This window comes from Auxenochlorella protothecoides (assembly GCF_000733215.1).
Source record: "Auxenochlorella protothecoides strain 0710 contig1188, whole genome shotgun sequence".
Taxonomy (NCBI): domain Eukaryota; kingdom Viridiplantae; phylum Chlorophyta; class Trebouxiophyceae; order Chlorellales; family Chlorellaceae; genus Auxenochlorella; species Auxenochlorella protothecoides.
In genome coordinates, this window is record NW_011934436.1 from 1 (window position 1) to 10,203 (window position 10,203).

At 63.1% G+C, this 10,203-nt stretch overlaps 6 protein-coding genes across 6 annotated transcripts; 4 read left to right on the plus strand and 2 right to left on the minus strand.

Annotated features, from left to right (window-relative positions):
* Positions 1-56: 56 nt before the first annotated feature.
* F751_0070 (Translation initiation factor eIF-2B subunit delta) lies at positions 57-1,714 on the plus strand (the record flags this gene model as incomplete). Its single annotated transcript, XM_011403250.1, has 3 exons — positions 57-398; positions 718-1,227; positions 1,526-1,714. Coding segments are annotated over 3 exons (1,041 nt in total), but the record flags the coding sequence as incomplete, so codon positions are not given.
* A 664-nt stretch (positions 1,715-2,378) lies between these two features.
* F751_0071 (Diacylglycerol O-acyltransferase 2) lies at positions 2,379-3,771 on the plus strand (the record flags this gene model as incomplete). The annotated part of the gene is made up of 3 exons (XM_011403251.1): positions 2,379-2,724; positions 2,870-3,392; positions 3,627-3,771. 3 exons carry the CDS (start codon positions 2,379-2,381, stop codon positions 3,769-3,771), a joined length of 1,014 nt encoding a protein of 337 aa, XP_011401553.1.
* A 331-nt stretch (positions 3,772-4,102) lies between these two features.
* F751_0072 (hypothetical protein) lies at positions 4,103-6,240 on the minus strand (the record flags this gene model as incomplete). The annotated part of the gene is made up of 5 exons (XM_011403252.1): positions 4,103-4,276; positions 4,459-5,118; positions 5,491-5,579; positions 5,812-6,066; positions 6,150-6,240. 5 exons carry the CDS (start codon positions 6,238-6,240, stop codon positions 4,103-4,105), a joined length of 1,269 nt encoding a protein of 422 aa, XP_011401554.1.
* Positions 6,241-6,729: 489 nt separating this feature from the next.
* Positions 6,730-8,469, plus strand: F751_0073 (LRR receptor-like serine/threonine-protein kinase GSO2; the record flags this gene model as incomplete). Its single annotated transcript, XM_011403253.1, has 5 exons — positions 6,730-6,736; positions 7,189-7,410; positions 7,668-7,796; positions 7,933-8,022; positions 8,282-8,469. The coding sequence occupies 5 exons, from the start codon at positions 6,730-6,732 to the stop codon at positions 8,467-8,469; spliced, it is 636 nt and encodes a 211-aa protein (XP_011401555.1).
* A 128-nt stretch (positions 8,470-8,597) lies between these two features.
* On the plus strand, positions 8,598-8,825 carry F751_0074 (hypothetical protein; the record flags this gene model as incomplete). The annotated part of the gene is made up of 1 exon (XM_011403254.1): positions 8,598-8,825. The coding sequence occupies one exon, from the start codon at positions 8,598-8,600 to the stop codon at positions 8,823-8,825; it is 228 nt and encodes a 75-aa protein (XP_011401556.1).
* Positions 8,826-9,155: 330 nt separating this feature from the next.
* On the minus strand, positions 9,156-10,096 carry F751_0075 (hypothetical protein; the record flags this gene model as incomplete). Its single annotated transcript, XM_011403255.1, has 2 exons — positions 9,156-9,350; positions 9,467-10,096. The coding sequence occupies 2 exons, from the start codon at positions 10,094-10,096 to the stop codon at positions 9,156-9,158; spliced, it is 825 nt and encodes a 274-aa protein (XP_011401557.1).
* Between the last annotated feature and the right edge of the window lie 107 nt (positions 10,097-10,203).

The window sequence follows — 10,203 nt, forward strand, 5'->3', positions numbered from 1 at the left end:
CCGGCGCTGGCCCGGGGTCTGCCGCGCAGCACGCCCCCCTGCCCCGCTCCACGGAGCTGTTTGCGCATCTGCCGCGCCACCACGAGGTGGACGTGGCGGGTGTTGTGGCGCGCGGCACGGCCGCCGCGCTGCCGCTGCCGGCCATCCAGCTGGGCCTGACACTGGCGCAGGGCTCGCTGCGCGGCGCCAACGCGCGCTGCATTGCCATGCTGGACGTCTTCCGGCAAGTGGTGCTGGAGTTCCGCAGCGCGGGCGGGCGCGAGTTTGCGCGCGAGCTCAACCCGCTGCTCAACTCGGTTATCTCATTCCTGGTCTTCTGCCGCCCGCTGTCGGTGTCCATGGGCGCGGCCATCAAGCACGTCAAGGCAGCCGTGGAGAAGCTGAAGCTGGAGCCCAGCGTCCCGGAGAGCGAGGTGGGTGGGTGGGTGGGTGACGGACGGGGGGAGAGGGGGACGGGGGCATTGGACCTGGGACCCTGGCTGGCAGGAAGCGTGGACAAGTCTGATATGCTAGGGCGTGATATCTGCAGGGGATGGGGCGTGCGGGGCCACGTTGGTTGAGGCTCGCCGTGAAGAGCTGGTCTGTGTGGCCTCTTTGTTGCCTTCCTCCGTGATCACACCTCGAATCCACCATCGGAAGGCCCCTTCTCGATCGTACGATTCTCCTTCACCCTTATGTCCCCCAACCCCCCACAAAATACTCACACCCTTCTTCCAGGCCAAGGAGCGGCTGCTGGGTGTCATCTCCTCCTTTGTCCAGGAGAAGATCCTGTTTGCGGGCGACCATCTGGCGGGCGAGGCGGCCAAGCGCATCCAGAGCGACGATGTGGTGCTGACCTACGGCTACTCCTCGGTCGTGGCGGCGGTGCTCCTGCGCGCCGCCGCGGCAGGCACCCCCTTCGCCGTGGTGGTGGCCGATGCGCGGCCGCTGCTGGAGGGGCGGCGCATGCTGCGCGCGCTGCTGGCCGCCCGCGTGCCCGCGCAGTACGTTGCGCTCAACGGCCTGAGCTTCGTGCTGCCGCGGGTGACCAAGGTGCTGCTGGGTGCGGGTGCCGTGCTCAGCAACGGCGCGGTGCTGGCGCGCGCCGGGTCGGCGGCCGTGGCCATGGCCGCCTCCGCGGCGCACGTGCCCGTGCTGGTGGCCGCCGAGACCTACAAGTTCCACGAGCGCGTGCAGCTGGACTCCATCACGCACAACGAGCTGGGCGACCCAGACCTCCTGGTCGAGGTGAGTGGGACGGTTGCGGGTTTGGGGGGTTGGAGGAGAGAGTGGGGGGGAGGCGAAGGGAGAAGGAGAGGGAACGATGCGGCGGCGGGGTGGGGCCTGGCGTGTGTCGGCAAGGGGAGGTGGCCGGGGGGTTGCGCCTGGGGGTGCCAGGCTGGGTATGGCCCTGCGTGCCTGTCCCGCGCAGGGTGCCGCAGCAGGACACTGCCCTGGGGTGTCGAGCGCGGCTGCTGTGTGTTTGAGTTTCTAATGCGCCAACGATCTTGACCCCCTCCCCCTTGTTCCCTCGAAATCCTGCCAGATGCCGGGCGGGGAGAAGGCCTGGCTGGAAGGCTGGCGCGAGCAGGAGGGCCTGGGCCTGCTCAGCCTGATGTACGACACCATGCCCGCCCAGTTTGTGAGCATGGTGATCACGGAGGTGGGGGCCATCCCCCCTACCTCCGTCCCCGTCATCCTCCGCGAGCAGCGGGCCGACGGGAACATGGCGTGAGCTACCTCCCACCCAGCCCGCATCCGCCCCATAGTCCCTGTGCAGCCCTGTAAGAGTGGCCGTTCCTCAACACGAGAAGGCGAGCGGTCGGTAGAATGTGCCCAGCAGTCAGAAAAGTGCAGCCGTCTGGGGGGTTCTGTCGTACCTGTGCCGAAATTTATTGCAATTGGGCCTAAGTCGATGCCAGCTCTGCCGAGCGTGGTATTGCAGAATCGTCAACCGAAGATCGCGCGTTCGATTCGCGCAAGAGGCACGCGCAACAGCCTCTTTGGCCAAGTGGCTAAGGCGTCGGTCTTGTATTCTCCTTTTGCTCGTCTCATCTTCATATGGTCACCGGAGAACAATAAGCTTAGGGGGTGATCCAGGGTACGGCAAGTTGGCCCCGCGCCCCCTGCATCCCTGGCAAACAGGGTCTGGCACGCGCACAGGCGACCTCCTGGGGCAGCAGCCTTTATGCAATTCAAAATTCCGGACCACAACAGATGGGAGCATTAACAAACCACAAAGAGCGCGGGGGTCTGTCCATCGCATAACCGTGCGCATGCGGTCACATGGAGCGCTGCTGCGCGTTTCCGTCATTACAAATGTCTGTGCCATCAACTCCATCAGCCCCCAGCCGACATCTTCCAGACCCGGTTTAATTACCAAGTGAACTCCACCAGCCATGGTCGAAACGGAACGGGGGGCGGGACCTATCCCCTCGACCTCCTCGCGCCTCCTGGGCCATGTCGGGCACTACCTCGCGCTGCCGGTCTGGATCTTCGGCCTGGTCGCGGGGGCCCTATGGCCCACATTCACCTTGCTCCTCCTCTTCTTCTTCCCCAAGCTGGGCACCGTGAGCCTGGCCTTGCTGGTCATCGCCCTGTTCACCCCGCTGGACGTGCCCTGCCCCAAATTCATGACCCGGTATCTGCGCTACTGCACAACGGCGGCCAGCGAGTACTACCCCGTCACCATCCGCTACGTGAAGCGGGAGGCCTTCAAGGACACTAAGAAGCCTTTCGTGATCGGTGCGCCGAGACCGGGGGTCCCAACCGGTTTCCCGACACCACCACCGCCCTGCATTCTGTCACGCAGGCCGCCCTTTCCCGGCTCTCGCATCCCTTGCTCCACCCGCCCACCCTGACGGACCCCTTCCACCCCCCCACCCTGCAGGGTACGAGCCGCACAGCGTCATGCCGCAGGCCATGTCCATGTTTGGGTCCCAGCCCCATCCGGATGTGCTGCCGGAGCTGCAGCACGCCCGCCTCCTCGCCTCCTCGGCCGGCTTCTGGGCCCCCCTCACCCGTCACCTCTGGTGGTGGCTGGGCGCGCGCCCCGTCTCCCGCGATTCCTTCGCCGCGCAGCTGCGCTCCGGCAGCTCCGTCGCGCTCTGCCCCGGCGGCGTGCAGGAGTGCCTGTACATGGAGCGCGGGGCCGAGGTGGTGTACCTGCGCCGCCGCCGCGGCTTCGTCAGGCTGGCGCTGCAGCACGGCACGCCCCTGGTCCCCGTCTTTGCCTTTGGCCAGACGGAGACCTACTCGTATGTGCGCCCCTTCATCGACTGGCGCACCAGCCTCATCCCCAAGTCCAAGTACTTCAGCTTTGTGCGCCGCATTGGCTATGTGCCCATGCTCATCTTCGGGTCGCTTGGCACGGCCATGCCCAAGAAGTTCCCCATCAACATCGTGATCGGAGAGTGAGTGCTGCGTGTGTCATGAGTTGTGATGGTGTGTATGTGCGTGGGGAGAGTATGGGGGCGCTCCCGCACCTCTGGCTGCAGGGGCGTCAGGGTACCATTGCACCTGCATGCCACTTGGCTTGGAAAGGTCGGCCAAATCTGACGGCGCGTGAAGTAGCCACAGCCAGCCGTATCTAGACCACCCCCCCCCCCCCCCCCGCCCGTCTCATCCTGGCTCTGCTTCCCTCACAGGCCGATCGTCGTGCCCAGGGTGGATTCCCCGCCCCCGGAGCAGGTGGAGGAGTACCTGCAGAAGTTCATCGCTGCAATGCAGGGCATCTTCGAGGGCTACAAGGCGGAGTGCGGGTACCCCACCCTCAAGCTCATAGTGTACTGAGGACACTGCACTGAATGTGGTCATGCCGCCATCCCCTGCCGTCTCCAGGCATTGCGTGGAGCGTGGCTGTCACAAAGATCTCCCGTGTGAGATCCCCTTCCTTGTCCCCGTGCACTGCCGCATTACCACCACCAATGTCATGGCGGGCGCCACCGGGTGGCAGGGTTACAGCATTTTTTCCGCTTGAACGTCTCCCCAACACAACTTGTACCTGCGGTGTGTTTCGAAGTCATGCCTTGTTCCCCACGCTCTTTTTGTTGAAGTACACTTCTGGATCTGGGGCTAATAGACCAGGGTGGCGGAGGGACAGGCTCTCCAGAAGGCGGGGGCGTCAGCGCCCGGCCGTCGCCACAGGGTTGGTGGCGGGGGCCTTCTCTGCCGCCGGGGTCACACCCTGTGACGCCCAGCCGCTGATCACAGGCACCTCGTCAAAGCCGCTACTGCCATAGGCCGGCCCCTCCCCCGCGGCCACCTCGGCCGAGTGCAGCAGCTCGCAGGACCCGTACTGCACGTTGTGGAGGGTGGGGATGGGGGTGAGCGGGGTGGTGGAAAGAGTAGGCGGGATTGCATGCGATGGCAAGACAGTGCTCCAGCCCTAGGTCACCGAGGGTTCAATCCACAGCCTCCCATCCACACCCTAAATCAAGAGATAATACCATCCGCCTTCATGCCCTCAGCTTATCGCACATTCACGGTTGTCCCGTCCGGGAAGCGGCAACCCCCCATCTGCGGGCAGTAGCTCCACGCATTGCACGCCGAGGCCTTGGCGCATGACGCGGCGCAGGCCTGCACGCTGGCCTGTGTGTTCCCCGACCCCGCCGCGACCTGGGTGCCGTTGATCTGGGCGTTGGGCGCCAGGGCGTAGCCGGAGGCCCCCAGCAGCGTGGAAAGGGCATCGGCAGTGGCCGACAGGCGGGTGGCGGGGTCAAAGGGCCAGAGCAGGCTGTCGAGCGTGGTGACCACGGTCTTACAGGCGCGCAGGTCGCTCTGCACCACGGTCGCGCCGTTGACGGGCCCCGTCAGCTTGATCCCGGTCACGCCACCCTGCGCAGTCAGGCCCGCGGGCAGCGCGGTCTTGGCTGACCTGATGCTGGCGGCGCCGTCGTAGAGGGAGAAGAGCGTGCCACCCACCGCCATGAAGGGGCTGGTCCACAGGCCGCGCGTGCGCGGTTCGGGGGGCAGGATGTGGAACTTGAGCACCTGCAGCAGCACCGCGGGGTCCTGCAGCAGGCCTGGGTACTTGGCCAGCGCCGCCTCGAACGCCGCATCGCTGGGAATCAGGATGGTGCCTGTGTAGCCTGGGCGCTTCAGCGTGGCTTCCAGCGATGAGTTGGTCGCGGCCACCGCCTGTGGAGGCGGTGTGTGATGAGGTGGAGTGTGTGAGTAGGTGGTTATGAGGTGGGGTGTTTGATCGGGGTATGGAATTCAAGATGCATGGAGGGTGTGCAGGAGGGGGGTGGGAGGGGCGGCAAATGAGCATGCAATGGGTGAGTGCCAGAGCTAGTCAGATGTGCGATAGGCAGACACATTGTCAAAGGCAAGGAGCAGCCCGGGGGTTGCAGAGGGTTGCTGAAACAACCCACCCCTTTCATGACTCTGCGAGCATGCACAGCGCAGATGTGCAGGGTGCAGCCAGTGCATGACATGGTGGGGACTTGCATTGCGCGCCCTCTGGAACATCGGGCAACCTCCCGTTATGCCCATCCACGTAGTGCAAACCTGTAGGAAACGGCTGCTCCCCGTCTTCTGGATGACATCCCAGGGGGCAGAGCAGCATTTGCAGCGGCCACAGCTGATCTGGCAGTAGCCTGCAAAAGTGTGTGTAGAGGGGGGAAAGGCTTGGCATGGGGATTTGACCTTGACCTAGGCTAAGGGTTTGAGAGTCACACTTCTCCCATCCCCATCCCCTACCTCCATTTCAGTTCCAATGTGCAGGCCTGTCTTCAAATCACCCCTCCCACCCTCAAAGACCATTTGAACTTATTAAGGTCTATCATTACCCCCCCTCCCCCCCCCCCAAACGCGCTGGCAGGTACACACCATCGTTCTGCACGAGCTCCTCCAGGTAGTCCTTCATGAATGTGGCATTGCAGTTGCCGTACAGGGCCTGATGGTAGCAGTCGTACGTGACGAGCAGGGTATCGTCGGAGCGAGGGTCCGCATCGGAACAGATGCAGTTCTCGGAGGTGGCCAGGCTGGCGGTCTTGGCCGAGGGCGGCACGGTCTGGTGGGGTTTCAGGTAGGCGAAGGTCTCCCCATTGTGGGTGTTGACGACCACCGTGGCGGATGAGACACCTGATCGCGGAGTGGAGAATTCTGCATTAGTCTGGAGATCTTTACAAGCTTCGAGCATGTATAGCTGGCCCGTGGTTATGTACCTAGGAGCGCGGCAAGCAGCACGATCTTGAGAGCGGAGGCGGCACTGGGCATCGCCACCCGCATGCCGCGCGACACAGCAGCGGAGTGCATGCTTTCTGAATAGGGGACTCAATTGCCTCTTTCTGAGTGCATGTTGCGCTCCGAGCAGTGTGCCTCTGCTATTGTCCCTCGGTTGCAGCTTCTGATCTCTCCCGGTCCGGCCGAAGAAGCTGATCTCGCCATGGGATCTTTGAGTCGTCCCATAGTGTGCCAGGAACACCAGCTTCTTCCTTGGCGAAACTCATCAGACGATGTTTGCAGCACACGTATAGGCATTACAACACTTTACAGACACAATTGCAGGATGCGGTGTGCCCAGATCGTCCTTTTTCTTTGCGTCGCAGCCGCGACGGTGCCCGGCGGATGGGCCTTCACCCACCCTGACGAGTGTACGTGTGGGGGGATCTCTGCCATGCTCCGCCCTTCGGAGTGCCATTTCGAACCCCTCCAAACTCCTCATACCCGTTTAGATCAAAGACTGGTGGCTTTCAGGGACAAGTACAAGACCGCAGGACCCCACTGGGAGGCGGCCCTGTCGTCATGGACAGTGAGTGGCGGTCGCGTAGAGGGGGGGTGCTGCCGTGTGCAGCGATGTGGATGATAATACTCCAGCATCACGCACATTTCTCCTCACCGTGCCCTCTTAGTGCCCCACACCGGCGAACAACAGCAAGGGGAGCGACTGCGATCCCTGTGGAGAGGGCTGGTGGGGGGTGAGTACCGTTGGAGTTCGGCAAAAGGGTCCCTGCTGTTGTCCACTCGCTTGATGTTTTCTTATTTGTCAACTCAGTATAGCACTGCCATCTCCTCCTCCGCGTAAAGAACTGGGAGCACATATCCTGTCGCAGCACCAACACCCTCTTCCGTGAGTTGTGTCTTGGGAAGTGGATGGTTGGGGGGAAAGGATATCTCCACATCGATGGGGAGAGTGCTGGGGCAGTGATCCTGCTTGGAACATCGATAGGCTCACCCACCGGCCTCTCGTCCCGTTCCCCCCAGGGGATGACCATGTGCCCGGGGATGGGTATGTGACGAACGTCCACTTCTCCCTGACTGGGGTGGAGGGCACCCCACCACGGGAGATCTGCGACTTTGTGCATGTGAAGGAGTGGGACTTCAAGGTCTGCAACCTGGAGGGCAACCTGCCTACCTACCTTGGCGGGAACCTCTCCTGCCTCCCGGTGCTCGAAGAGTGGGACTTTTCCAGGAACCACATGACTGGTGCGTTGGCACGGCTTGAAGCATGGGGAGGAGTTTTTAAGGCTGGCGTAGCCTTGACAAGGCATGACCAGGGGGGTCACAAGTGCGTGCAATCTGCCGGACAACATGCCAAGGGACATCAAGATTGCAGGGCGCCATAACACTGTGGAAATAGATGTGCACGTGTGCAAGAGATGGACTGGGAGAGCCCCCTGACATCCGATATGTATTATTTCCGACTCCTGAAGCCTTGTACGCATCATGCCTCCCCCTCGCAGGGCCCATCCCGGAGTCCACAGGCACCATCCCACGCCTGGTTCGGCTGAAGATGCAGGGCAACCACCTGACGGGAAGCATGCCGGAGTCGATGGGGGACCTCAAGGCCTTGGAGTGGATCAGGATCTTTGGTGAGGGACGGGGTGCACAGAGGTGCTGCGACTAGCTAATGGAGGGAATTCAGGGATTCTCATACTTGCGCATGCCACAGTTGGTCCATATGCTTGGAGCCTGGCAACACAGCCTCCCCTATATTCCCCCCTCCAGACAATGAGTTGGAGGGCTCGTTCCCGGACTCGTATAAGAACGTCAATGGACGCATGACGCAGCTGGCCATTGGCGGCAACAAGTTTGAGGGTGAGTTGGATCTGCAGCATAGACATGGCATCGGGTGTGGACCCTGGAAAGTGTGGTGCATCCGAGGCGCCCTTGTCATTGCTGTCCACTCCATTAGATGCTCAAGCGATTGTGGGATGCGAGGACGACTTGTATCACCACAGACATACGATGTCCCACCCTGTGTGCATCATGAGGTTTCACGCCATGCTGTGCTGACCCACTCTGTCCTTCTGTGCTCCTAGAAGTTCATCACTTTGCCCCCCCCCAAACCTCGCAGGCACCCTGTACAATTTTGCCAACGTCCGCGCGCAGAATGCCAACCTAACCTATCTCCCCAACATGTGCGGCATGATCCCTGTGGGCATCCAGTTTGCCAATGGCTACGACCTCGGCGGCTCCCCCGGCCTGGGTCTGCCCTGCCCAGAGGAGGTGGCCGGTGGCTGGCCACTGCCATCCTCGGCGTAACGCACAGTATGTCTGGAACCCTGGTTCCTCCCCGCTTTGGCATGATGATGTGCGCATGTGCGAGATGGCATGAAGTTGGGTACATATGCAACTGATTTACGCCATCGGCACAGCCTCTGGGTGGGAGTATGATCCCAGCCAGCGACACTCAGCTGTCCTTCCATGCCCATGCGGCACCACCTGCTCTCGTCAACTTGATTTCCATCTCGTTCTGGGACGGTGGAAGAAACCGCAGTGGGCCGCGCTCTTGTTGTCTGTCCCAACACCAGTTGGTGTTTCCCCTCTTGCTTCTCCCAGCGAGTTATCAACCCAGCCTTGAAAAGCCAAAGCATGCGGAGGTAGGTGGCCACACCTGACGATTGCTCCGTCACAAAGCCAACTGTCCAGACGTGTCCTCGCAGCACCGTCTGCACAGCCGTCACGATCACAATGCGCTGCTGCACCGATGATGTGCACGACGTACTCCCGGCTTCGACCAGCTCGTCAGCCCCTCCGTCCACGTTGCTCAATCGCAAAGGTCTTGCTGTGAGTTCCCGACATCACCATTGAGGCCTGATAATTAATGGTATGGACCCAGTTCCATCACACAAACAAAGATGCAATCTGGGGTAGCAGAGGCCTTGTGGCAACCCACGCCAGGCAAGCACCGATGGCGTATCCCACCACGGACCAGCAAGCTCCGCAGCTCAGCGGCCAGCGGTGCCGACCAGTGTCTCGCCAGCTGGCGCGGCGGTGGCCGCCGTCGCCGCTCCCGCCTCGGAGTCTGGGACGGGGACGTTGAAGCCCGCCAGCACGGGCACGACATCGATCCCGCTGTTGCCGTAGATTGGCGCCTGCCCCGCCGCCAGCTCGGCAGAGCGTTTGAGCTCGCAGGAGCCGTACTGCAGGGAGGCGGGGTGTGAGGCGGAGTCTGTTCAGGAGTTTGCGGGAGCCTTGGGGCACAGGCAACCCACGCTAGCACGCAGGCGCGGACCTCCCCATTCCTCCGGCCACACACCGGGATGACGAGGCCCTCCGGGAAGCGGCACCCCCCAGCCAGGCCGCAGTACGACCAGGTGTTGCACTCGGCATTGGCGGCGCAGGACGCGCAGCAGGCGGCGGGGGAGGCCTGCGGGTTGGACCCGCCCTGCACCAGGGTGGTCGCGTTGATCTGCGCGTTGGGCACCACGGAGCAGGTGCCCGCGCCCAGGGCCGCGCCCAGGGCGCCGGAGTCGTTGGAGGCGTCGATGCCGGTGGGGTCGAAGGGCAGCAGCACCTCGTCGATGATGGTGATGAAGGTCTTGCAGGCGCGGATGTCACTCTCCACCACGGTGGCGCTGTTCACCGGGCCGCTGATGACGATGCCCGTCAGGCCGCCCTGCGCGGTGGTGCCCGCCGGCAACGCCTTCTTGGCGGTCTTCAGGTTCGCCACGCCGTCGAACAGGGTGTAGACCGTGGCGCCCACGGACAGGAAGGGGCTGGTCCACAGGCCGCGCGTGCGGGGCTCGGGGGGCAGGATGTGGAACTTGAGGATCTCGGTGAGCAGCGCCGCGTCGCGCAGCGCGGGGCCGTAGGCCGCCAGTGCGGCGTCAAAGGCCGCGTCGCTCGGCACCAGGATGGTGGAGGTCAGGCCGTAGGCGCGCAGCATGCGCTCCAGCGTCGTGTTGGTGGCCTCCACGGCCTGTTAGAGACGGGGAGGGGGGAAGGGGGGAGGGGGGGAAGGGGGGAGGGGGGAAGGTTGGGGGGGGGGGAGGG